This window comes from Limanda limanda, chromosome 6 (assembly GCF_963576545.1).
Source record: "Limanda limanda chromosome 6, fLimLim1.1, whole genome shotgun sequence".
In the NCBI taxonomy this organism is placed as follows: Eukaryota; Metazoa; Chordata; class Actinopteri; order Pleuronectiformes; family Pleuronectidae; genus Limanda; species Limanda limanda.
Window position 1 is genome coordinate 25,370,526 of NC_083641.1, and position 25,908 is coordinate 25,396,433.

At 41.2% G+C, this 25,908-nt stretch overlaps 3 protein-coding genes across 3 annotated transcripts; all 3 read left to right on the top strand.

The window, feature by feature from the left end:
* Nucleotides 1-880: 880 nt before the first annotated feature.
* rab30 (RAB30, member RAS oncogene family) lies at nucleotides 881-4,889 on the top strand. Its single transcript, XM_061073103.1, has 5 exons — nucleotides 881-976; nucleotides 2,330-2,428; nucleotides 2,519-2,602; nucleotides 2,690-2,873; nucleotides 3,556-4,889. Exons 2-5 carry the CDS (start codon nucleotides 2,336-2,338, stop codon nucleotides 3,804-3,806), a joined length of 612 nt encoding a protein of 203 aa, XP_060929086.1. The 5' UTR covers nucleotides 881-976; nucleotides 2,330-2,335; the 3' UTR covers nucleotides 3,807-4,889.
* Nucleotides 4,890-5,809: 920 nt separating this feature from the next.
* On the top strand, nucleotides 5,810-17,125 carry prcp (prolylcarboxypeptidase (angiotensinase C)). Its single transcript, XM_061073007.1, has 9 exons — nucleotides 5,810-6,179; nucleotides 10,519-10,659; nucleotides 10,743-10,844; nucleotides 11,040-11,221; nucleotides 12,082-12,239; nucleotides 13,071-13,243; nucleotides 15,471-15,638; nucleotides 15,762-15,949; nucleotides 16,177-17,125. The coding sequence occupies exons 1-9, from the start codon at nucleotides 5,991-5,993 to the stop codon at nucleotides 16,385-16,387; spliced, it is 1,512 nt and encodes a 503-aa protein (XP_060928990.1). The 5' UTR covers nucleotides 5,810-5,990; the 3' UTR covers nucleotides 16,388-17,125.
* Nucleotides 17,126-21,247: 4,122 nt separating this feature from the next.
* Nucleotides 21,248-22,467, top strand: LOC133002877 (protein FAM181B). The gene is given in 5 exon segments (XM_061072464.1): nucleotides 21,248-21,279; nucleotides 21,281-21,348; nucleotides 21,351-21,433; nucleotides 21,435-21,506; nucleotides 21,508-22,467. Coding segments are annotated over 5 exon segments (1,215 nt in total).
* Nucleotides 22,468-25,908: the final 3,441 nt, after the last annotated feature.

Genomic DNA, 25,908 nt, shown 5'->3' on the forward strand with positions numbered 1-25,908 from the left:
GATTTATAGATTAAAACAGATTACTTTGTATCCCTCACACGCTAGAGGGAATATTTATCCGACCACTAATGTTGTTATATGGTATGGATTAATGTGTAATAAATAATATATAAACCAGATAAGATCAAATAACATAATCCTTTAATAGTCCCACAATTTGCTATATTACAGCAGCAAGAGTCAAAAATAGGCATCAGTAAGTAATAAAAAGTAACATGCAATACTTAAGTAGGCTATAAGGATCATAATACTTAAGTGTAAGAAATATAAACAAATATAGAAACATGTGAATGTAATAAAACTAATATATACAGTGTAATAACAAGAGACATATGTACTGTGAATGGATTGCACATGAACCATTGTATTGCACAGACAGATGAATATTGCACAATCAGAAGTAAAGTTCAGTCCGTAATGAGTGCGTGTAGTTCTAACTCTGATAATATAATAATAGTGATAAATGTATTTGAATAGCACTAAACAGGGTTACAAAGTGCTTCACAAAAATCCATGGCAAAAAAATTATTGAACAAAAATAAAAGGTGTTCATTCAGTTCAATTTGGCAGAGAAACCAAACCATTCCCATATTAACAATGAATTTTATAAACAAATTATATTTTGTCAATATAAAACCCAGTGAAATTACTACAGTTTGTGTATCATATATACTGCGATAATACCGTTAACCGTGATAACTTTATTCCTTATAATTTTTATATAAAAAATGTGTCATCTCTCTTTTACAAACCTGGTCCTATTAGAAGTTCGATGATTTAATGTGCATTGGTTCCCACTGATGTGGATGAAGTGTTGTTTTGCATGTGAGCAGATGACATCATTGAGAACAGTCCTCCTCCTCCACAGCCACAGGAACAACTATGCTCTTCCCATCAGTGGCTCTCCCCGTTTCCTGAGCCGGATCTATGCATACCTAGTGCTGCAGAGTCCGGGGACATCCCCGTGTTTAGGGTGGTAAGTGCAAACTCTTCTCCTTCACATGCAGAACACCGACTTTATGTGTTTTTTTTGTTATCCTGCTTCGCCCTCCTGCTCCTGCAGATTGAGCCAAAATGGCTCCAGCCGCCCGGTAGCTGCTGGGAGCTACTGGTGCTAGCTGCGCCTTTATAACGGGTCTCAACCCAAGAGGATAACGGAGGAAATAGATCAAATAGTCCCGTTAGGTCCAGATCGAGTCCGGATGCGAACGTGTTACATTTCATTAGGAAACAAGATGGGAGGAAAAATGCGACACCGGGGAAATGATCATTTATTTGTCACAAGCGGATGATTCCAGCTGAATTCAACCCTGAGAGAATGTTCAGTGCATCATCAGGAGATTTTCACTTTAGTCCTGCAGGGTTGGATTCAGCCTTTTGCAGAGAGATACTTAGTTTTCTCACGTCCAGGCCCAAATTCACGATGCTGCAGACGGTCACTGCGGAGAAGAATGAACCTGCATGTTGTTTTTAACTGTTTACATCAACCTGTATATTGTTGTTTCCTGTTTGCATGAACCTATTTGTTGTTTTTCCTGTTTACATGAACCCAAATGTTGTTTTTTCCTGTTTGCATGAACCTGCATGTTGTTTACATGTTTACATTAAACTATATGTGTTTTTTTCCTGTTTGAATGATCCTATAAGTTGTTTGTTCTTTCTACGTGTGGTGTAACAGATGCTTTGTTTTAGATTTTTATTACATGCAATAAGTAAAAGTATAATATTGGTTTTTACATGATTGTTTTTAGGATTTCACTGAAATGAATACGATAACAAAGTAAACATCATGATCACTTTGAAGTGATTCACGGCCCCTTGAAAACTGCAGCCAAGCAAAAATATTAGGAATCAAACAAAACTTGCACAAACATCATGTGATGTTAAAAAAAAGAAGGGGGAAGTATTAGTGAAATATTACATCCGTGTAAAAAGGGCTGGGTCATATGGCCAAAAAGGACCTCAAGGCGAAAACCTTAATATCGGTTGATAATGATCACATTATTATATTATGAATACACATGTTTCAGCTTTACCAGTCTATTTGTACAAGTGAACCCAAGTACAAATACTGAATTTAAAAGCAGAACTAGAGTTTATTTCACTTGTAGTATCTCAGATTTTTGCTGGTAAGGATTTTTCGTGGCAAACATCAGAGATGCTGTCGAACTGTTTACCGATTCCTCAACAGATTAGCAGTTTGATCTCTTTTCCTCCTCTTGCTTCAGGACCTTTACAGAAATGAGCCATTATCCTTTAATGCAGTCAATCGGTTTCAATGCATTTTCTCATCTCTCTTCTGTTTCTCCCTTTTTTATTTTCTTCACAGTTTAGGATGAGCATGGAAGATTATGACTATCTGTTCAAGATAGTCCTGATAGGAAATGCTGGCGTTGGGAAGACATGTCTTGTCCGGCGCTTTACTCAGGTTTGTATCATATAAATATCTTATATCTGCACGACTGAGTTTGCAGTTATAACACAGTTAATCTCAATAAAATGTATAATCTCATTCCAGGGCCTTTTCCCACCTGGACAAGGGGCTACCATCGGAGTAGATTTCATGATTAAAACCGTGGAAATCAAAGGGGAGAAGGTCAAGGTATACAAAGATCAAAATCAGGTTATGTTAAACAAAAAGTATTAGAGACAATTTGAGTTGCTTATTTCTTATATTTCTGTTTTCCAGCTGCAGATATGGGACACGGCTGGACAGGAGAGATTTCGCTCCATCACTCAGAGTTATTACCGTAGTGCCAACGCCCTCATTCTCACGTATGACATTACCTGTGAGGACTCCTTCAGGTGCCTTCCAGAGTGGCTGAGGGAGATTGAGCAGTATGCCAACAACCAAGTGGTGACTATATTAGTCGGTAAGAAAACTTTATACGTAATGTTCGTCTGGAGAAATCTGAATAATTGCTCACACTGTACTTTACTGGAGCTCACCTGGTTTTCTGAGTAGGGTTGGGTATCATTTGTTTTTTTCTGATATTGGTTTTAAAAAGGTTCTGGAGCCAGAGCCGATGGTTGTTGATGAGATTTTTTCTTTTTGCCTATATGCAACTGATAACAACTAAACTCAACTAAAATATATAAAAGCTTTTTGTTTTTTTATGTGGACTCAAGCTACCAGCTACCTGTAGGCCAACGTTACATTCTGCCAGAGCTGTGTAAAGACTGTGTTGTCATCAGAGTTTAAATATGATGTTTAACTTGGCACGTGACGTTTCTTGTTAGCAGAGGAAATATTTCAGTTCAGACACCGAAATCTGCTTTGGGCATGAATTACTGAGCAAATATCAGCAACAGTTTCTGAGTAGATCTGCAAAAGACCTCATTTTTATTTTTCCTTATATACATTTGTTGTGTGATGTTTGTGAATTTTTTGTAACTCCTCAGGAAAGAAATCAATTCACATGTACACCCACTCCACTTCCATCTGCCTGATCCACACCCACCCACCCACCACTGTTCAGAAAGTCTTCTATCTCTGTGTCTGGTTATGTAAACGTCTTGTTACGTATGTTGACAGATCGATTCTATGCGTTACAGGTAATAAAATAGACCTGGCAGAGAAGAGGGAGGTTCTCAGACAGAGGGCTGAAGATTTCGCTGAGTCCCAGAGCATGCTGTATCTGGAGACCTCGGCCAAGGAGTCCGACAACGTGGAGAAACTGTTCCTGGACCTGGCCTGCGAACTCATCCGGGAGGCCAAGCAGAACAAGCTGGATAACAATGACACTGCCCCGATGCCCGGCGAGGGTAAAACCATCAGTTACTTGACCTGCTGCAGCCTGAATTAGACAGAGCTCCAGACCGAGCCTCTGGCCGTGCTAACTCAGTAGCCATTGACTGTAGAGAGCAAACGGCTGAGCCCCTATGCCTCCGTCCCTCTAAAGATGGCATCAAGCCTCTAATTTCTCTCATTTCTAGTCCCATGCCTTTTAAAAGCTGTACAAAGGAGTCCGTCAATTTGAGTTCTTCATGGAGAGCATTATCCTCAGTGCAACAGGGTGTAGTGTTTGTCTGCCTGATGCATCCGAGAATCTGAGTAGGGCTCAATTTTGTCCTCTTCATGCTGAAATGGCAGAACTCTCCTGTTTGGATTTGAGGCTCCATTGTCATTAAATATTCACCAGCAGTATTACGTGAGTGAAAAAGCTCAACCAGGTATTTTGTTACAGATTCAACCGAGCTGACAAAAAGCTTCCCGATCCTTGGAGGTGATCGGTTCACGGTAACAAAATGTTTACACACGGAATGTTTTTAAGATGACCAAGTCCGATCGAGTTGCGAGAAAACGTCGCAAACTTTTCCTGAAATCAGTTGCACAATCTTTACAACTTATTTTTCCCACTCCGGTTCCCTCAGCTCTGAGAATTGCATAAAATGTTATTAACTTTTCATAATCCCATTTTCTGTGTAGTTATTTGCACCTGTCATTACAAACTGTGAAAATATTTGTTCCCAGTAGATTTTTACTTGCTGCTAAAATATGTTTTTATGTCGGATTAAACATGAATTAAAACGCGTATAGATGCTACATTGAAAAAGTGACATTATTTTTGTGTGCTTGCAGTAAGTTGATTTAGTATGAAGCAAGTTGGAAGGCCTCTGAAATTATGTTTTTGACCATCAGCTGTTACTTTAACCCATAGTCGTGAATATTTCTGCCTTCGTTGTTGCTGCCTAGCCATGAAATTGTAAAACTTCATTTATTTTGAAGACGTTTGTCCATGTAGTTTCCAATGACTCGTTGTACTTCACATGCTTTGATTGTGAAATGTGTCCAGCATGTTTTTACCATAATTTGTAGTGTCTAACTTTATCTTTCATATATTTGCCATACCTGTATTGTACTGTATTGCACAACGCCATTTACTGCACACTTAGGTCTTTTGTTGTACAGACATGTAGTACATTTCAGCACTTTGCTTTTCATACCTTTTATTTTCAGTAATCCCTATGTACTACTGACGAGCATTTTGTTTTGCCTTGTTGCAGCAGCTACTTACCGTTAAATCCTTGCATCCCATTGTCAACACAGTGTGGTAAATGCAAAGGAAACCACTATTGGGATATTGTGCTTCTTTTTCCTTTATGTGTACCAAATAATCTCAAAAAAATACTCTGTACATTAACATTAAATACTTACACTACATGTTTTGTACTTGTGTTTCTGCGTTTTATTGAAGATTTACTTTATTTAACGTGATCAAATTTCCACCATGTTAAAAAAATTAAATACAAGAATTAATATAAATTGCATTTTTATCCCAAGGTTAAGAAAGACATAAACGTGGTGACATTTCCAGTATATAAAACTAAAACTAATATATGTTACATTTGTTTTACCAAGTTTGAAGTAGAGATTGTCACTTCCTGTACAGTTTCAAAATAAAACCCGCAATATAAGAATTAGTCTGTTTTACTGTACATTGATTATATTGTATAATATATAGATGTATATTTATGTATATGGTATAGTCTCTAGATTTAAACGACATTTAAAGTATATTTTAATGGAAAGACAGGGATAAATGCGGTGGCACTTCCGGTATACTTTCAAAAATAAAACCTCTAATAAAGAAATAGGTGTAGTCAGGCGCTGCCTAGAGATAATACACAATATCAACAGTCTCCATATATATAAACATTTAAAAATGACGATTATATACCTAAGATAGATGCTTCCGTGACACTTCCGGTTCACGTTAGGAACTCAAACTCCCGTCATACCTTGCGCGTGTGTGTCTGCTCGCACCGGAAGTGTCTTTGTTGTGACCGCTCTCCCCCTCCTGCTGGACTCGAACGTGTGAACATGTCAGCGGGTGTTTCCTGACGAGCCGGGGACAGATCGGAGGAGTCCTCTGTCACTTCCGGCCTGTGACGGGTCCTGGGGGGTGTAGAAGAAGAAGACGAAGAAGAAGAAGAAGACCCCATGTGGTGTGGGTCAGTCTGAGCACAGAACGTGTGACAGGCTGGTGATGATGGAGCACGGAGGCTTCAGGTCACAGGTTCGAGTCCGAGCCGCTGCTCTCTGCGCGCTGATGACGCTGTGTTTGGGTTCTCTGCACGTAGACGCGCTCAAGTCCCAACTCTTCACCAGGCTGGGGGGGTTCGCCCCCCCCGCGGAGACCCCCATCAACTACACCACCCTGTACTTCGACCAGAGGGTGAGTTCATTTCTGTTTAAACTTTATCAGTTTTTACATTTTACATTTAGCTGACGCTTTTATCCAAAGCGACTTACATGAAGTGCATTCAACCATGAGGAAACAAACCCAGAACTACAAGAATCTAGAAACTACAAAGTGATAAAAGTTACTGACATTTAAGTGCTACTAAATCAGTTGTCATGTGAAATGTCACAGGAGCTTCTGGTTCCTTGTTCCTCTTTCACTTCACTGCGAAACTTGTCTTGCAATGAACAGAAATATTCAAGTTCCCATTTTTTTTAAACCTGAATCATCTTGTAATGGAAAACATACAATAATACTAATAAGACTGGTGTTATAATGATATTATTACATTTTAATATAACCATAAAGTAGTGTTTTCCTACAATATGATAACTGTATAACAATAACTGTATTTATGTATAACCTGTGCTTTATTTAAACTATACTTATGTTTTTACAAAAATAAGAAATGTATTGTGTTTTACTATAGTAAGTTTTGCTAATAATACTTCTAAAAATAATACTAATACTAAGTAGTAGTATACTAAAATACTTCAAATACTAAAACTACTTCTAATACAAATAACAATAACTGTATTTATATAGAACCTTAGTGCTTTATTAAAACTCTATTTATGGTTTTACTATAATAAGAAATATATCATGTTTTACTATAGTAAGTTTTGCTAAAGTAAGATTTATATCGGTGTTTGACTATAATAAGAAAGATAGTTTACAATTAAGTATAATAAGATAGATATACAGTGTATTTTCTGTAAAAAGATAGAGATGATTTGTTTTACTGTAGTAAAATTCATATTATCAGATGAATACAGGTGAACCCCTACCTAAATTGGCTTCACAGTTTCACAGTTTATTGCTCTTTCTAATATGCTCAATATACTTGGCGCTGCAGAAGTTGTCCGTGTGTTGTGTCTGCAAACAATAGACGTCTCCCCCCCCCCCCCCCCCACTTCCTGTAGTGAAGGGGAAACCTCCACAATCAGCTCTGTTTTCTCCTCCATGCACTGAGAGTACCGCTCCTGGCTCGCTGCCTGAAGGGTCTCCGGGGTCCAGTGAACGTGAAACACGCTTCAAACCCGAGATCTTCTCTCAGCCTTTTTCCCTCCTGGAGCATCAGGTCGACCTGCTGAGGCGTCACATCGAGGGACATGTGGACCTGACTCACATCATCACAAGACACAGCGTTTGTCTCCATAGCTCGTGCGTTGAGGTCATCCTTCACTGTGTCATCATGAGCTGATTCATCGGCTGCTTCACTTCACGCTGTGATGAAGTCACCACAAGTGATGACGGTGCATTCAGGTGCTTCATAAACTGCCCGAGTTAAACGTGTCAGGATCTCTGAGGAGGGTGAAGTTACATAAACTGCTGAAACGCTTGGATAAATTCAAGGGAACAATTGGGCCTTGGCCGAGGTTTGTGCTCTACTGAGTGACACTCTAGTTTAACCTTGAAGGTTAAACTCTGTTGAACATTTAAACCTGTTTCCCTGCAAACCTGTTAACAATTATTTTATTTAGAACTGAGACTGAAAAGTGCTAAAGACACGAACGAACAAATTCCAGAATCGTTCTTATTTAGAAGCTGTTCACCTCTTGAACTCTCAACATCTAGCACTGCAATCTTTACTTCTATCTATTTTCTTTTCACTTTGCACTTAAGCACTTTACAATTTACCAATATTGGATGTTTTTAGATTTTTTTAGGGTGAGGATTTGCCATTTCTTGTCCTACATTTCAGTAAATCTTAATATATTTGTGTTTTTGTGGCTCTTGATGAATTGCGATGAGCTTTCTCTGATGTTTTATGGATCAACCATTCAATCGGTTAATCAAACTATCAGATAAACCAACAATGAAGACAAAAACAATAGGCTTTGGCCCTACATGTTATATTTAGACACTGTTAACAGAACTAACACTCCACACCTGGTCCAGCCCACGACTTCCTGCCTGATCTGCCGAGCTGACAAGATGATGAAGACCATTTCCTCCCTCCTCACACCCATTGTCTTATCTGTGTGTGGGTTTTTTTTTCCTCAAACCAATTATCAAGTAACTGCTGCTTCTTCTCCAGACGTACAACAAAAAACAACCTTGTTCTCCTCTGGTCAGTCCCAGAAGGCTCTTTTCCGTGATGGTCATCAATCACAGTCCTTTTCCCTTCGCTCTCTGAGTGAAGAGCGCTCCAAGTGATCCAGCAGTTGTCCAGAGGAAATCCTCTCGACTTGGTTTTCCCTGCAGACAATGAATGGAAGTGTCCTTCAGCATCCTCCAAATCAACCTCTCTGGTTTCCCTCATGTTCTCCAACTCCTGGACAACAAAAGCAGCTTTTTATCTCCAGTGGAGCAGTTCACGCTTTGGCCCAACATGCCAAACAGGGTGTGTGTGTAGAGAATCTTAACTGAAACAATCAGTGCTCAAGTGCTGCCTGCAGCTGCCACTCGGGGGCGCTACTTATCAGAGTGTGTGGATTTGTTACAAAACCAGTCTTGTGGGGTTTTGTGTTGTGCATACTGAGTGGGTGCAAGTGGTGCAGTATTCAGCGGGGGTCCTTTTTGGATGAGGCACTCCACATATTCACCCACTTTATACTTTGCTTGTTTGTAAGATTATTTTTCAAGGGGAGCTCCACTCTCAATAATTGAAGAGCCTCACTCCCCAAAAAATCTACCAGTTGATCTACAAGAGAAGCTTATGAAATTAAATCAAATATGTGATTTATATAAACGACAAGTAAAGCAAATCATTTGTTCACAGAATTCTGACATTACACTTTGGACGACCACTGCAACTTCCTTCTGCTGCCAAACGTCCCCTTTAAACTGTCTCATGGTCCCCCCCCGCACTCAAAGACCCTGCCAAGCACCGAGGAGTGGAGGCTTGAATGAACACATTGAGGTCCCGGAATCTTTCTGCTGTCATTGGCTCATAAAATTGTTGCCTCCTTTGTATCCACCGAGGAGGAGAGGGAGCGAGGAGGACGAGGAGGAGGAAACAAAACAAAAGCATTTTGTATTAAGTGCCGGGGCTGATTCAAGGGCTGGCCGACCCCTCGCAGCATCGTAGGGGTTTGTCGTCTCTGTGAAGTTGTTGGTTTCTTTCCGCCTTTGTTGTTAAGAATACAGGAAATATAGCTGAATGGGGGAAGATACCCAGAATCCCTGCGGCGTGATGAAAGGATATCTCGGAGCTCATCTAAAGTAGAACTAATTTGGCGTCTCCTACAACTGGCTCCAACATTTTTTTTAATACAAATTGGGGCTAATTACCTCCGGGGGCCTGTCATCTCAAAATGCCACAGTTGGCCCCGGGCCAGGGGTCCGCTGCCGATCACCCACCTCCGAGTGGACTGTAAAATGCTTGTTTGTTGGTTTTGAACATTAATAAATGATCGGAGCATTAGATATTCTGTCAACAAATTGTGACGAATGCACAAGAGAGAGTCACTTCTACTTCTGAGTTGTTTGGATCACGTGTTACAGTTTGTGATGCTGATAACTCAGGAGCCAAAATGTGTCTTAGGGCTTAAGATAATCAATAATTTGACATTTATCGTGACAATAATCAATATTGATTGATACTGAATGTTTCCTTTATAGAAATATTTGGCCATATCGATCAGACTTATCACGGAGTATAGAGAGGATATCATAAACAGGCAACTCATTGTTAATTGTTAACACAATGCACCACAATGTCTGTTTTGTGGAATAACAATTTCACAATGGAATACAGACAGTCTGAATATAGTTTGTTTTTGTTCAATATTTTCTGACAGTATTTTACAATCATGACAAAAGAAAAGTTTGTATTTTTTTAATATTACATCATTTGTGTTTTCCAAAGCTGTCGACATTTTCTTCATCACAACATATCAAAGCTTCGTGTTTTTATGCTGAAATGGTTCATTTGTATTAATGAGAAAACAAAACATGAGAAATGATAAATATAAGAAATAATTACATATGTGTGGACGAGTCACCGTCATTTCAAGCGTCATTTCATCTGTATCAAAGTTTTCATTTAAATAGAAGAAACATGTTGTTCACACAGACAACTGTCAACAGTTTAATACAATCATAAAATATCAAAGCTTCTTCATTCAAACAAAACATAATTTAACATTAAATAGTTACACCCCCCTGCCGTCTGTCTGATGCTGTGTTCAGACACTAACTCAAGTGGGATCTCGTTTGTTTAACTGCTTGATTACAGTTTAATTATTATAATTGTGATCAGTTAGTGTGTATGAACTCATTGAGGATTATAAAACACATTTAATTGAATGTTTTTTATCTGCTTCAGATTGATCACTTTGGATTCCTGGAGGATGGCACGTTCAAACAGAGATACCTGGTGGCCGACACCCACTGGAAGCAGCCCGGAGGTCCTGTTTTATTCTACACGGGCAACGAAGGAGACATCACGTGGTTCTGCAACAATACTGTAAATATCCCATCTGCTAACTTTCTCTCACCCTGTGCACAGCCTCACATTTGATCGAGCGCCTGCCTTTGTTTCGTCCTCAGGGCTTCATGTGGGAAATTGCGGAGGAGTTGGGCGCCATGCTGGTTTTTGCAGAACATCGTTACTATGGAGAATCTCTGCCATTTGGACAAGAGTCTTATAGTGTAAGTGAAGAAGTTCTAATCTAATTCAACAAGATTTTTACTTACATATCTGTCCTGAAATTCTCGTAGCTTTGTTAGATGAAGGTGTTAAAATAATTCCGTGTAAAAATAAACTTCACTTTCGGTGCCAGGGAATAATTTTGTGTTTTCATCTTTTAATTTCTGAATGAAACTTGTGATTTTCTTTTCTTGCAGGACAGCAAACACCTGAACTACCTGACCTCAGAGCAGGCCTTGTCAGACTTTGCAGTCCTGATTCAAAACCTGAAGAGCACTTTACCCGGAGCTCAACGCAGCCCAGTCATCGCGGTGGGAGGCTCGTACGGAGGGATGCTCTCTGCCTGGCTCAGGATGAAGTACCCCAATGTAGTTGTCGGGTAATATACTTATAATAACGTATCGTTGTGTGCTGGCAGAACAGGATGTGACGCTCAGAGAAATCAGTTGTGTGGTCTGTTTTCCGTTTTAAGGTTGTGGTAGTAGTTGTGGTACCAGGCAGCTCCTCCTTTGTCAGACGGTTTATAATTCTCATGTCCTAAATCATAAAGCACGGGCTGGTTTGACGCAGCTAGCACCAGTGTCTCCTCCATCTTGGTTCACTATGAATTAAAGCTACTGCCAAATGACGGCCCAGTGGGGTCAACTACACAACGCGATTGGTTGAGTTAAGGTCAAAGTTCACCAGAGTTGAACTGGAACCGAAGCCATGCTGCGGAGGTGCTTTGCCCCTGAAAGGGAAAGTTTTATTTGCCCCAGAATGGATGTGAACAGGAAAACACATGAAAACTTTTCCATACACAGAAAAAACCTATTTAATCACTAGAGGGAAGAAAAACTGAGAAAGCATCATACGCCTCCTTTAGTGATGCATCTGCAGCCTCACGTTCACCTGACCGGTCATTTCCCACCAGAGGAGAGTGGAAGTACAAAGAGCGAGATTCCTCTGAGTGCTCGTTGAAGTACTTCTGTTCCGTTTTTCTCCTTCGTGAGCTCCTGTCGGTGAATTAATGTCCGTAATAAACAGCAGATGTTCATTTGAGTCAACAGACTGTTTTACAAGAGGCTCGACAGAAACATGAGACATTAGGCATCAGAGCTTGAATCAGCGTTTCCTTCACTTTCATGCTGGGATCATTATCGTCCTCCTGCAAACATCCGGCACAAATGCTATTCACAGGTTGCAGGGGAAAATGGAATCCACAGAAAATAAGAGCCGGTTTTGCCTCTTGTATTTCAGAGCTCTGGCGGCCTCCGCTCCAATATGGCAGTTCCCTGGTCTGGTGCCATGTGGCGACTTCCACAGAACAGTAACGCAGGACTTCGCCAGGAGTGGCTACAACTGTGAGGCCAACATTAGAAAGTCGTGGAAGGCGATCAATAACGTCTCCTCCACTGGTGAGTCAAACGCTCGTGGGTTGATTTATATTCTTCTGTCATGTTATATAAAATATGATGTACTTGAATTATTCAGAAACAATTAGTCAGTCCAGTTTAATCTCGTCTGTGCTGCTGGAGGCTCCTGGATTGTGAGAGTTTCTGTCCATATGGTTTGTTAAGTGGTGCAATCATCTCCTACCGCCTGGAACCAGACGGCTGTTACAGAAACCTGGAGAACCACAGGGTCCTTACTCCACAGAGGACAACCTGGGATAGAGAATAGATGGATCCATTAATTTTTTGTCTGGAAAAGTAGAATCTGAATAAATCAGAATATAAATTAGCCTTTATGAAACCCACTGGTATTTGTTGTGGGACAATTTGTGTATTTGCATGAGAGTTTCTCTCTCCACACTTTTCTGTTTAAACTCTAAACTAAGGAAAAGATGGACAATTTGAAACCCATGTTATATCAAAGTGTCTCTATTGCCACCTGGTGGCTGGCTGCAGTATTGAGCATAAACCCTCTCTCCTCCATGTTAATTAATGGTAATGTCACTGTCAAATTTTAGAACTAGGTCTCGAAATATTAAGAATAATGAACTTTATTTATCTGGCACCTTTCAAAACACAGTTGAAAAGTAAAAACAAAGACGACAAAAAATCCCCCAACAAAACAGTTAAATAATTCAAATAATTAAGACTAATAAACCGCGACTTAAGCGATAACACCTCATTTCCTCCGGTGAGCTTCAGGTGACTAACATCTTAAATATGGTAAATTCAGTGAAGATCCAAATCACATTAGTAATGTGGTTACTAATGTGATTTTTGTTCTCTTTCGATTAGCATCTGGTCTCCAGTGGCTGTCAGAAGAATTCAGTTTGTGCAGCCCTCTCAAAAACAAGATGGACGCCGTGGCCTTCAAGAACTGGCTTCAGGAGACGTGGGTGAACCTGGCTATGGTGGACTACCCGTACGAAGCCAACTTCCTGCAGCCGCTGCCTCGCTGGCCCATCCAGGTATGAATAAAAAATATTATTAATAATAGTAAAATAAAATCCTGTATCTTAAGATCTGCACCAGTATTTGCCTTTTAGAGGGTTACAAGTAAAGTTAAACCCTGGTTAAACTTTACTTTGGATTTTGTTTGTTTTTGCTGAAGCAGCTTGTTTGAAACGAACGAGCGATTCAGCCGTTTGTGCGTCGAGTGTTTGTTGTGGTCGTTCCCGCTTTTGTTTACAACAGCTGTCAATTAACTTCATTAATATTCATAAGGCCCTTTGCTTCTCTTTGGACTGTAAGTATTCTGTAGCCGAGCTGCTACGAGTAAGCCGCCATTCTTCCTCCTCTCCTCGTACCAAGAGTCCTTTCAGTCGCACGCTCCGTCAGATCTCTGAGGTGTTCCTCTCAGGACGCTCACACGGCGCCACAGAGAGAGGACACTTCCCCTTGAGGCTGTTAAACAAAGGTTGGCTGCTCTCGTTTGAATGGGACTGGAGCAAATACTTCACTAGACTCTAATGCAATCATGTAACGTGGCTTCAAACCAAATTTCCTTTTTTAATTGTGAGTGACCAGCGGCCGATCGGAAGGCTGATAGACTTGGGTGCAGTTTATTCCACCAGTCACCTCGGCAGGTCACGTGCATAAACCCAGCTCCACCATTGACCCCCACACTCGGTTTGGAGCCTCTGCACTCCTCCCAGCGAGCCCCCCCCCCCCACACACACACACAGCTCTTTCAAAATAAAACTTCCACCACAGCGATACATTCTTTTTTTTGTTATTTGTTTGCCATTTAGCCGCTGAAAGGATCCGGTGAGCACTGTGTCACATGAGACAAACACTAAATGGCCATTTTGAGTTGTGTTTTTTTTCTTGGCTCTTTGCCTTTTAATGTATGCGACCCCTATGGGTGGTTTAAGCAGTTTAGGCAGTGGGTGCAAAGAGGAGCTTTTTTAATGACAAAGCTAATGTGATTATCTGAGTGAGTGTGAGAACGGGGTATTGAGGGCTTAGAGGAGGGAAATCTGTTGGCAGAGATGAATGTATAAGCCTAATCCTATCTGAAAAGTAAGGAGAAGATGCTTTGGAGCAATTGCAGTGTTTTTTCTTTTTTTTTTCACGGTATAAATCTTTAGTTGGACATGTCTGTGGCCCTCCTCATCCATCGACCACCAACTCCTCCCCAGCCCGCAGACAAAAGCCTTAGTAACAGACTCCACACTAGCGCAGCTCCCCTCCAACGTCCAAACAAGGAAGCCCAGTTCCCCCCCGGCTCACAAAGAGAGCGCCGAACAACAGCCACGGCCAACTCCGCCGCCGCAACCATAACAACACGCGGAGAAATAAAACAAGACGCCGAAACTCCAATATCTATCATTCAGCCTATTAATTCTGAGAAATCAGCCAGGGCAGTAATGCATGCAACATTTGAAAAAAAAAATCTGTCGTTTAGATCACTGGCTTTAAGTTAGTGGACGTTTTTCTTCCCTCTTGTGCCAAGTGTAGAGCAATAAATTCCAGTTCATTCCAGGGAATTTCATATGCAAATCAGGCGCCACCACGTTTTATGTGGAAAAACACTTTAGGGGCCACAAGAAAGCAATGTTCAGTCTTGTAAACAACTTGGATATACAGTGGCTGCAGACAGTGTTCACACCCCTTCACGTTTTCACTCTTTATTACGTTGGAAAGTTTTGCACAGGAAGCTACAACGTTAAAAACCCCATAACTTGAATTAACTTTGAGATGTGATCTTGACTAAAGTGGTAAACTGACTTTATTAGGCATTTGATTGATTGATTAATTGATTGGATTTGATTCGTTCATCGGATTCTTGTCCAATCAATCTGAACTGATCAGACACAAACCAGTTCACAAACTCTCCGTAGACCTTTAGGACGAAATTGTGGCGCGTCAAAGAGCACGGGTATGAAACCATTTCCAAAGCTTGGTGTGTTCCCAAGAGCACCGTGGCCTCGATACTGAAGAAACAGAAGAAGTTTGGAACCTGCAGGATTCTTCCTAGAGTTGGCAGAAGTGAGTAACCGAGCAAGAAGGGCCTTGTTCAATTTCACAGAGCGTCAGAACTCCCCTGCAGAGAATCTGCTGGAAGGACGAAGGTGGCAGCTGCTCCCCATCAGCTACGCCTTTATGGAGGAGTTTTAAGATATATACGCCACCTTGAGTAGAAGGGATATTATAAACTTGCTTTACCTGAACTGTAAACTTGTGGTTTTCCAGGTGGTGTGCAAGTATCTCAGTTTGGATTCCACCGCGTCCGACCAGCAGCTCCTGCACGGCGTGTCTCAAGCAGCGAAGGTTTACTACAACTACACCGGCAGCTCCTCCTGTCTGAACACATCGCAAACAGCGACCGGCAGCCTCGGGGAACTCGGCTGGTTTTACCAGGTGCGGCAGCACAGAGCGGAAGGATCAGCTCCTTGTCATTTTCCTGAATAAAGTTGTGCAAAAATGTGTCAGTGGGCAGCTGCACCTGTCTGAACCAATGTGTGTCCGATCCCTGATCCCCAGGCCTGCACGGAGATGGTGATGCCCATGTGCACAGATGGCGTCCAGGACATGTTTGAACCCGAGGAGTGGAACTTCCAGGCCTTCTCCGACGAGTGTCACGCCATGTTCGGCGTCAGGCCGCGGGCTGAGTGGGCGGGCGTCGTCTACGGGGGGAAGGACATCGCTGCTCACAGCAACATCATCTTCAGGTAAACACTGGCTGGGAAACGGCCGACAGAAGGTTTCCTGTGTTTGTATAGTGCAGAGAGATCAGCTTGACTACAAATACTGAGCTGAATGCCACATACTGGCTTTCCCATAAAACTATTTCTGCTTTTACACCCTTTGATATTAAAGAAATTGTCATGGAAATCCATAAGTTTGCATAACGTGAACGTACAGAGTTTAAATTCTCAGTGTCTCTGTTGTGTTTCAGTAACGGAGGACTTGACCCGTGGTCGGCCGGCGGCGTCACCTACAACATAACGGATTCTCTGGTGTCTGTCATGATCCCGGACGGAGCTCATCACCTGGACCTGCGCTACAGCAACGACCTGGACCCCCCCTCGGTCCGAGCAGCCCGGGCGCTGGAGCTGAAGTATTTCCGGGAGTGGATCCAGCAGGGTCAAACTGGGTCATGGCCCTGATCTCTCAGAGCGGCAAAAATGTCACCTGACTTGTTTAATCAGCGACGCGGTATTTCACAGGGTTCTCTCTCCAAAGTTTGTCTTACTTTTTAAATCAATGCTGGAGATTTTCTTTAAACGATTAAATTAACAGACATTTATCTATGATCAGTATTGATTTTAATTTCAATTACGAAATTGATGTTTTATCCTAATAACGTAGCCATTTTCAGTGCTGGAGTCTTATACTACAATTTTTCTTTGACTCAGTTTTACCCACTTTATTGAAATACAGAAGAAAATGTAGGATTCCAAATACAGCACAACCCCAGGATAACATCTCAGTACTCCTTTATGCCAAATGATATATCTCCAAGCTAAATTATTATTAGCATGAGCCAAAATGAAAAGTGTCTTAATCACAATGCTGTTCAGTTAATATCTTTATTTAGTTTTTTACTATGTGATCAAATAATCATCAAAAGACTCCGATCGTCCTCATTTCGTCAAGCTTTTATTTTCTTTTATCAGTGTTTCAATCAGGACTTCCTGTTCCATTACATCTTCATGTCATTTTTCTCATTTTAATGTCATTGCTTCAAATTGACACTCCTTAAGTCTTCATTGTTTGTCTTTTTATTGTAATGTTTTCTTTCTTTACACTTCAACAACACGTCTCAGGAGAAAAGCTGACACCAAATACTTTGTAAAGAAAATACATTTGTTTTTTTTAAAGATATTAAACTTGATTTGATCATAGAGCAGTGCCTTCCTTGCTAAATTCTTTATGAGCTGTCAACACATCCACCAGTGAAACTGATCCTACATCTATGAAATATATTGCCATATAATCTAATTGTCTTTTAATCATATATGGATGTAGCGTGGTTCTGTTCACCGGACTCTTTGTCCCGCTTCAGAACGTCCGGGGCTTTTAAGTTGCCTCCGCCTGGCAGGAACAATTGCTTGTGCTGGAGATTTAATAAAAACCCAATCGGAGGAGGCCAATAAAGTGAGTGGTGGGAGGTTATTGCAGCTACGCCTGCTGACCTCACCCCCGTGGACCGACCTGTGGGATTCCCCTCTTGGCACACATTCATTCACCGGCCGCCATTAAAGCTTTAAATTGCTGCACCAAAGTCGCCCACAGACCCCGTTTTGTTCCCCCCCTGCCAGTAATATTATTAATACAACTCCTGGGGAGCCGGAGAAGTTGAGAGGGGTTGATGGGAGGTTAAGAGCAAGAGGCTGAGCGGATGCAGGGATCGACAGGGAGAGAGGGAAGATTCTTCTTGTAGTTCAGCGTGAAGTCATCGTTCAAATGTGAAGATTAAAAACCTCAAATGGTCAAAACACATGAAAACGCATATTCATGCTTTGTAATTTTTTTCACTAATTCGTTTTTCAGCCAAGATTGATGATTTACTTCACCAGTGCAGCGCCGGTTCTAAACCTGCCTGTTTGGAATGTTGGTGCCTGAACTGTGTTGATGCTCCAGAGCCACTTCAGAGTTATTCCCTGTCGTTAGTGACTCCTCCTCAAACAGTTCTACAATATAGAGTCACTTTTTATTGTTTGTGTGCAGAGCTTTTTTTTAAAAACAGTCTATTATGCAGAGTGAAGCTAGAAAACGTTGTGTTCATCCCACCTGGTTTATCTGCAGTCAGTATTTTTCATAAAAACACACAAAAATGCAAATTCTATTTCGCAAATCGACAGAGATGTGTTTAAAAATAAAAGCTCTCTAATTCAGCTCGATATAAAGCATTGCAGCAATAAATCGAACGTTGCGCTTTTACTTTGTAGACGCATTGCAAAACAGGAATGAATTTGAATGTTGTTGCCATGACGGATATCATGAACGTCCGTCTCTCAGATTTGGTGAAATAAACATTAATGATCAGGCTGGACAGATATTATTGGGCGCAGGCTTCCAGTCGCAGACCAGTGCTGCAGTTTATCCAAGAAATGTGAGAGCAACTGAGTGCTGGGCGCCTGTTTATACACATTTTGTTCATATTTAATGTATCCAGCGTCCAAATCACTCCAAAGTAAACTTTACTTGAACGCTGTGCTTCCACCAAGTGTGAAGCCAATAAAATAAATGGTTCATTAGATATGAGTTCCATATACAGACAAACAGACGGTTGTGGAATTAATAGGTTTGTTCACAGTAGAATAAAATTACTTTGATTGTATGTGACAAAAGTAATTTAGAATTGGTTATTGGTTTCCTAACTAGGTATAAAGACTATTAAAAATAGTGGTTATTTGAATATATATACATTGATGAAATAACACATTTAATAAATAAGATGTAAACCTACAGAATGAATATTGCACATATTCTCTTTGAAAGCCACATGTTTCCTGATGTGACGTGAGCGTGTGAAACCGACGGGGGGGAACATGTCCTGCGCAGGAATGTGAGTTGATTTCCCCACATTTTGTCACAAGCTCGACTGAATCGCCCATCGCTGTAAAGGACCCCAGCTAAACATGGGGGAGGACGGGGTCTCCGCCACTAAATGCCCTCCTTAAACTTTTTCTCAGGCCTTTGAGAGGCCATTAATTTTGTCGGCCTTTTCTAAGTCCCTGACACTGGCCATCAATCAAAGGTGTTATTAGTATTCGCTGGAACACAAACCCCGAGCATGTCCCTGCTCCGACGGGACCACACACTAGTAGAGGAAGAGATTAGGGTTGTGTGTGTCACGTCACGTTGCACCGAACACCCCCCGCCCGCACCCTCGGGGATGGGTGCTGCTGAATAAGTGAATTCTTTGGGTGGTAATGTTTTACAATATCTCAACAATATGGATCTGGGTACTTAAGCTGGTTGTGGTGGGGGGTGGAGATGGGGGGAAGTGCTGCAGATTACTAATGATTTTCTCGAAATTAAACTTTCCCCCCCTGAGGTCCAGACAAAATGAGATTCTCAGTACGCAATCCATATTGTGACCTTTGTGATTAACGCTGGAATAAACACATCTCCATTACGGGGATTGAACAAATCAATTAACAAACTACCTTCATGTTGAAGGTCCCAACGAGTGGAAACAAGACCTCGTCAGCTGTGTTCTCAGTTCACATATTTTCGTCTTTTTTTTTCTTCCTCCTTCGCCCCTCTCGCCCTCTCAGCCTTTGAGCAACAATAGAAACTTGTTTCCGGGATCTGTGCGTCAGGCTCTGTGATGTGAATGACCCACCAGCACAAAAGCCAAAAGCCCCCTTTGACTAGAAGGAGAAAAAAAAAAGGTGGATATGGCTGCCATGACTGTGATGATGTCACTGTGCCAAAATTGTGCCGCTTGCAAAGAGAGGGGAAGCAAAAACTCCATGAGACGTTGTGACGCTGCTGCAGCTGATCTGCATTTCTTCCCTCGCTCAGGTTTAATTAAGTGAAAGTTTAGAATTGACAAATGTAATGTTTGTCTTGGTTTTGCTGGGAAATGTCAAAACGTGTTTTTTTAAACCACCATCTGTACAAATAGCATGATATTCTATTTTCCTTCTTCTAAATCCTCTTAGATTCGACTGGATTCCTTTACATTCACAGACTTGTGTTGGGCCACAGATAATGAGATCAGTGCTATCAGCTTCACTGTCCCTTTTCTCCTCATTAACATAAGAAAGATTTTTTTTTTGTGTCTCTCCTTTTGCTGCCTTCCGTCAACTCTTAACTCTGCGTCAACCCCTAACCCTCAACACGCTCATTTGTAAGAGGAGCGATGTCCTTTCAATTAGTAACTTGCAGCTAATCTTGAAAATATGTTAAAGTAGGAATAATTTAGTTTAAAGTGTTCAGAGGTTGGGACGGACAGGATTCTTTGGTGAAGAATAAACAATGTGCTGGTAGTGTAGCAGTAAGTTACAGATTTTTTTATGTATAGTCAACTTTTCTTTGTGGAAATTCAATTGAAATTCCCTCTGTTAAATTGGCCGAAAAGCGTTGGCAACACAACAACACGTCCTTTTTAATGTATTCACCACAGCCCGAGACACTTCCTGTAATACGTTATTGTTTACAGCAGAACGTTTCATACCCAGGATTCCGTAAGGTCAACATTTCTTCTGGCACACTGAGCTCGAACGGCACTTTATTCCCCTTTAATTTAACAGCTCCGGCAGCTTTTCTAGTTAAATCGACTGTTCATTATTGAGACCCATTTTACGAAGGGGCTGTGAGGTGCAATTTAATGAATCTCTGGCACAAAGCTCCCTTTCACTGCCGGGCAAAGAATAGAGGCTATTTAGACCCTGTAGGGCTTTATGTCAAAGGCAGCCCATAATAGTTGTCAGGCCAGGGCAGAAATTCCCACTGGCCTGGGAATGCACCAGAAATCAACTTTTGCCATGAGCAGATTAAGACACAAGCGAGCAGTTGGGAAGATTCCTCCAGATTGTGGCATCTGTTGGGGCTCAAAGATTTTCCCACAGAAAAGAGGCCTCTCTCTGTACTGTATAGCATCCATTCTTTTTTTTAATGCCGGGTTTGTTTCAGCAGCTAAATGAACAGTAATTAGATTACGAGTTTACTTGTATTTGGTAATCCAGACACGATACGCATTAAAAGAGCTGAATAACAGTTACAGTTTTTTAGAAAATCAAACAGGAATCGGGATATTAATAATGCTGTGGATCCGTATTTTACTCAATTAACTTAAAAACATTGCTTTAATTTGTCACTTTTACACAAGTTTATACTTTATAACAATGTTATATCCGAGAGTTTAAGAGCTACAGTAATAATCTCCACTTTCACGAGAGCGTTTCGTGGTTCAGGGCACACACACTAGCAGTTAAAGCAGAGGGGGGGGGAGTTGTGACCGAGGTTATTGTCTTCAACTCAGCAGGGAATTTCAGACAAATCCCTCTTAGATGCAGGTGGTCGGGCACAAGCAAAGAGTTAAGTCCCGCGGTCCCTTTGCCCCTCCTCTTTGATGTTCTGACATCATTAGGCCAGCCCCCCCTAAGATCTCCTCACGTCCCTCGGAGTCCCTCACTTCTACTCTGGAATGTTTACAGGAGCTCCATGAGCAGCATCAGGACCGAGCGCTTGTCAGGGGGGAGAACATAGACATGCTTTGAGGAAACTTTTGGACCAGGGATCACAGCGGATGCCACAGGTGCAGCCGCCGGGCCTCCACAGAGTAATGGCTGTTCAGACTGCGATCATGAACCCTCAGTTCATGAATTTCTGCTTCCCGGGTTCTGTGGTGGAGTACGACGTGGAGAAGAGTCTGGACGGGGGTCTCCTGGGTGAGGCAGAGAATGACGAAGACTACAAAGAGACCACCAGGGACCTGCTGAGCTTCATAGACTCGGCCTCCAGCAATATCAAGCTGGCTCTGGACAAGCCGGTGAAATCCAAAAGGAAAGTCAACCACCGGAAGTATCTGCAGAAGCAGATCAAGAGGTGCACGGGCATCATTACACCAGGAAACGCTGCTGAAGCCCCAGTGAAACGCCAGGGCTCCCCTCTGGCCCAGCCGAGCCCTTTGCAGAGCAAAACTCTGCCTAAACGCGATGGAGTCCAGGCCAACCTGCAGAGCAAGAGCCTGGCCGCGCTCTTCAGCCCTGTGAAGGATATCAGGGGTGAAAAGGCCAAGAAGCCGCCCCTCAGGCACCGCAACCTGCCCCCCTCTTTCTTCACCGAGCCGGCCAACTGCTCCAGAGTCAGCTCCACGTCTGGGATGACGCTGAAGGACCTGGAGAGAGGAAACCCAGAGGCGGCGGATTTCTTCGAGCTCTTGGGGCCCGATTACAGCAACATGGTCAGTGAACAGGACCTTTATCAGAACATGCATCTGCGGGTGCAGCCGGAGATGGGAGGCCTGGATCCGGCCTCGTACGACACTCACCACTTGGTCGGCGGTCTCCTCTACTCCGAGCCCTGGACTAGCTGCTCTGGAGCCTCTAAGAAAGGCCCGGCCCAGCCCCCCGTCTACTGTCAGTCCGAGGCCGCCCCCCCGGGGACCCTGGAGGACAACGCACTGTGCACTTTGGCCTTCCCCAACTTCTTCACAGACTGCTCCATACCTCAGGTCACTTACGATTTAAGTGGTGGTTACAACAGAGCTAATTATTCGTCTCTATGAGAACAAACTGACAACTCTGTGGTTAGAAGTGTGACAGGTTTAACAGTAGAGAGATTTGATGTCGTCCCTGCTCAGCAGAATTGTGTGTCCCTCAGAAAAAAACTGTTTTTCTTTTACGTTTCTTTAAAATGACTTGACGCCATGTACTTTCCAATACGCCACTTTCATTTTCTACACAAGTGGATGTGATTTTTCTTTATCTCAGGCAACTTCGAGTGACACTCTGAATGAAAACACATCTGAAGCTCGGTATGTTTTTCGAATATGTGGCGCTTATGCATTTGGAAATGTGTCGACGAGACATTTCATTACATTTTGGTATTTAAGACAATAAGAAATCAGACACAAGCTGCAGAAGTAGTTGTCGGTTTAGTTCACTAAGCATCTGTTATGTTAGGAAATTATATTATAGAAACAGTTTGTCACATTTTGATAAGAAATATGCTGCAACAATCTCTCAGCGAGGCACTTTTTTCATTCCTATTAGTAACAAATCGGTGCAGAGACGTAAACGGGGAAATCTATTTTGTGGAGATTGTGATTACAACAGTGTTTGGTGCATTTACAGCTCAGAAGTGATTTTCAGATGCACATTTACTACTTGTATGCATGTGATTGTTTGTTTTCATTTGGGAAAAGCCTTTAATGTATCTAGTTATTGTAAGAAGAAGAAAAAATAAAGCTGGTCTTTATTACTGTGAACACATAGTTTGTTTTTGTGTGTGAATATAATACAAAGCAGAAAAACAGCAGGGGCGAAGGAAAATGTGTCTGAAATGTGTTTATACAGTCATTTTTCAAAGTAATTTGCTGCATTTAGATGAAGAAATATAGAAATAAAAATGAAGATTATAATGTATTTCAAGGCAACTGTGAAACCATCGAGCCACTACACAAACAATAACATAAGTACAGAAGAATCACATTTTAAGTAATGTTAACTGCAGGCCTCACACATTACATTACAGTAACTTACAGTAGTTGTAGTCCAGTATTATATAAAATTGTTTCTAATCTGTGCACTCATGTTTATATAACATCAATACAATGCTTATTTTAGACCATTTCAACATTTTCTAATTCAATTTCTCACAAAAACTTGGAATTCCAGTCTCAAAAATAACATTTTATTTCCTGTAATAAGTAAAGAGCACAAATCAAAAATCCATTTGCAAAGACCAGGGAGGGGGAACATCTTTAAACAAGATGAGGAGAAACATTTTGTCCTTTAAGCAATTTGGAGGAAACCTTCAATGCTGCCTGATTAATTTTTCATTTGCATTTCTGGGGCCAGGAGCAGGTTGATAAACACTCAGTGCTTTAAATACCTCAAAGATTATTTTTTAAAAGGGGTAAAAGGAAAAGTTCATGCAAATGTTAAAATCTTTTCAAAACAGGACATTTAAATAACACATTTTTCAACAAACACCCTTTTATTTCCACTAAGGAGGAAAGAGGGAGACGTCATGGCAACAGTTTCTAGGAAATTTGCTCTTTAGGCCACGGAATCACTACATTTGGTGGCTAAATACGCAAATATTCGCTTTCTGCTAATAATCATTACCTGTAGTGTTTCCGTTCAGCTGACTGGACATTTAAACTTATAACCTTTTCACAGGAGGTCACTCCCTCTTGGATTTGAATACCAGGATCCTACTGTTGGTGTGTACCTCATTATCTCCCCCTGGTGGTTGTTTGGTGCAGTCGTTTAACTTCCAACATGGAGGCAAACCTCAGTGTCAGTTTGAGACTGTTGAGTCAAACTAAATCTGAACACAGTGCTTTGCCTGTGATTGTCCTGCTGCGAGTGACTGCATTTTCTATTGATAACTATTTAAACTTTTTTTTATTGTTATTATTTTTATATTACAAACAACAATTATAATAATAAAGGCCAGAAATACAATTATTAAAGAAGAGTATTTCGGGTAGAGGTGCGTTTTTTGTTATTTTTCTATCATTGATATTAGAGATCAGAAAATTTAGATCAAGACAGGCTTTCCAGTAAAAGTATTTTCCGAGGTACTTCCATCCATCCATAAACTAAACCACTTATCCTTCAAGTGTCGCCAGGGGAGCTGGAGCCAATCTCTTAGGTACTTCTACCACTTTAAATACATTAACTACATTAACACGGAAAATTAAATAATTTGAGTTAACAAACAGCTCAGATAGAGTCAAGAAAGGGTTTTTAGTAGAAGTGATCTTTAAGAAGCGACTTCAAAGACAGAACTGACTCTGTAACTTGTTTGCATGTGATTGAAGAAGTACTGCAAAGCGTCCGCCTCAGTACATATTCCGTCACATCACAATAATGCATGTACACACATTCATACTGCGATCAGCCCAGCAGTACACAGTTATTCTTGTATACTTGGCAGCTCAGAGGCAGTTGGTTTGCACTTGGCCTTTTAGAGCCATAATTCTCATAAAAAGCTTGTGACATTTATACTGAGTTGTGGGTCTGGATTGTAAAAGGAAACAAAAACAATATCACTCTTCAGTTTGAAAGTAATTTGTACTGCAATAAAAAACGATATCCATTAAATAACTTGTGATTGATTAATCGAGCCAGGACAGCACTCTCTTTAATACACAATATTATTAATATAGTTTGTGGTAAACAATGTTTATTTTCTACAGCTGAACTCACTTATATTGAGAGTTCCACTGGAGATATGTAATTAGGTTGTTATTGTTCCAGAAGGAGCCGTCAGCCTCCTCGTGGGGTTTTTTGTGAAACGCTTGTAAAGTCTAACGGATGAAATACGAAACATAAACTCATCAAAGGAAGTTTTTCTGCTCAATTTATTCAACCATAGCTTCTTCAATTTTCAATTACAGAAAATAAATGGCAGAGGACCCCAAATACTGCATGGTCTTCAGTGCTGGACCCACAGGAGCATGAGAAGCTTCTCAACAAATACACTAGATGGCAGTAATGTTCCACTGAAAACCTAGCGTGAACCACTCCCATTACAGAGAGAGGCTCTTGTATCTGATGCAAGAGATATGTATGAAATTGTAGCCTTGTGTGGTCAGAAGTAAGTGGCTCCTTTAGTTCTTGTTCCATTAAATTAATCTCTCCTGTAGTAATTAGGTTGGAAGGCAGTGAATGGTTGTAAACTGTTTTTTTTAATCAGCCCTTTTCCGGATTGCTTTAAAGGTTAATTTGTAAGAATTAGGTGAAAGGGATCTATTTGACAGAAATTGAATATAAAATAATCTTAGTGATGTTTTCAACAGTGTGTTTCATCTAAATTTTACGAGTTGATGTTTTTCTTTACCCTAGAATGGGACCTTTATATTTAAATGCTTTACATCTTGAGTGGGTCCTCTCTACGAAGGCCGCCATGTTTTTTACAGAAGCTCAAACTGGACAAACTAAAACAAAAGCTGAAGGCTACCACAGGTTCATGTTTGGAAGGGGAGGGTGAGGTG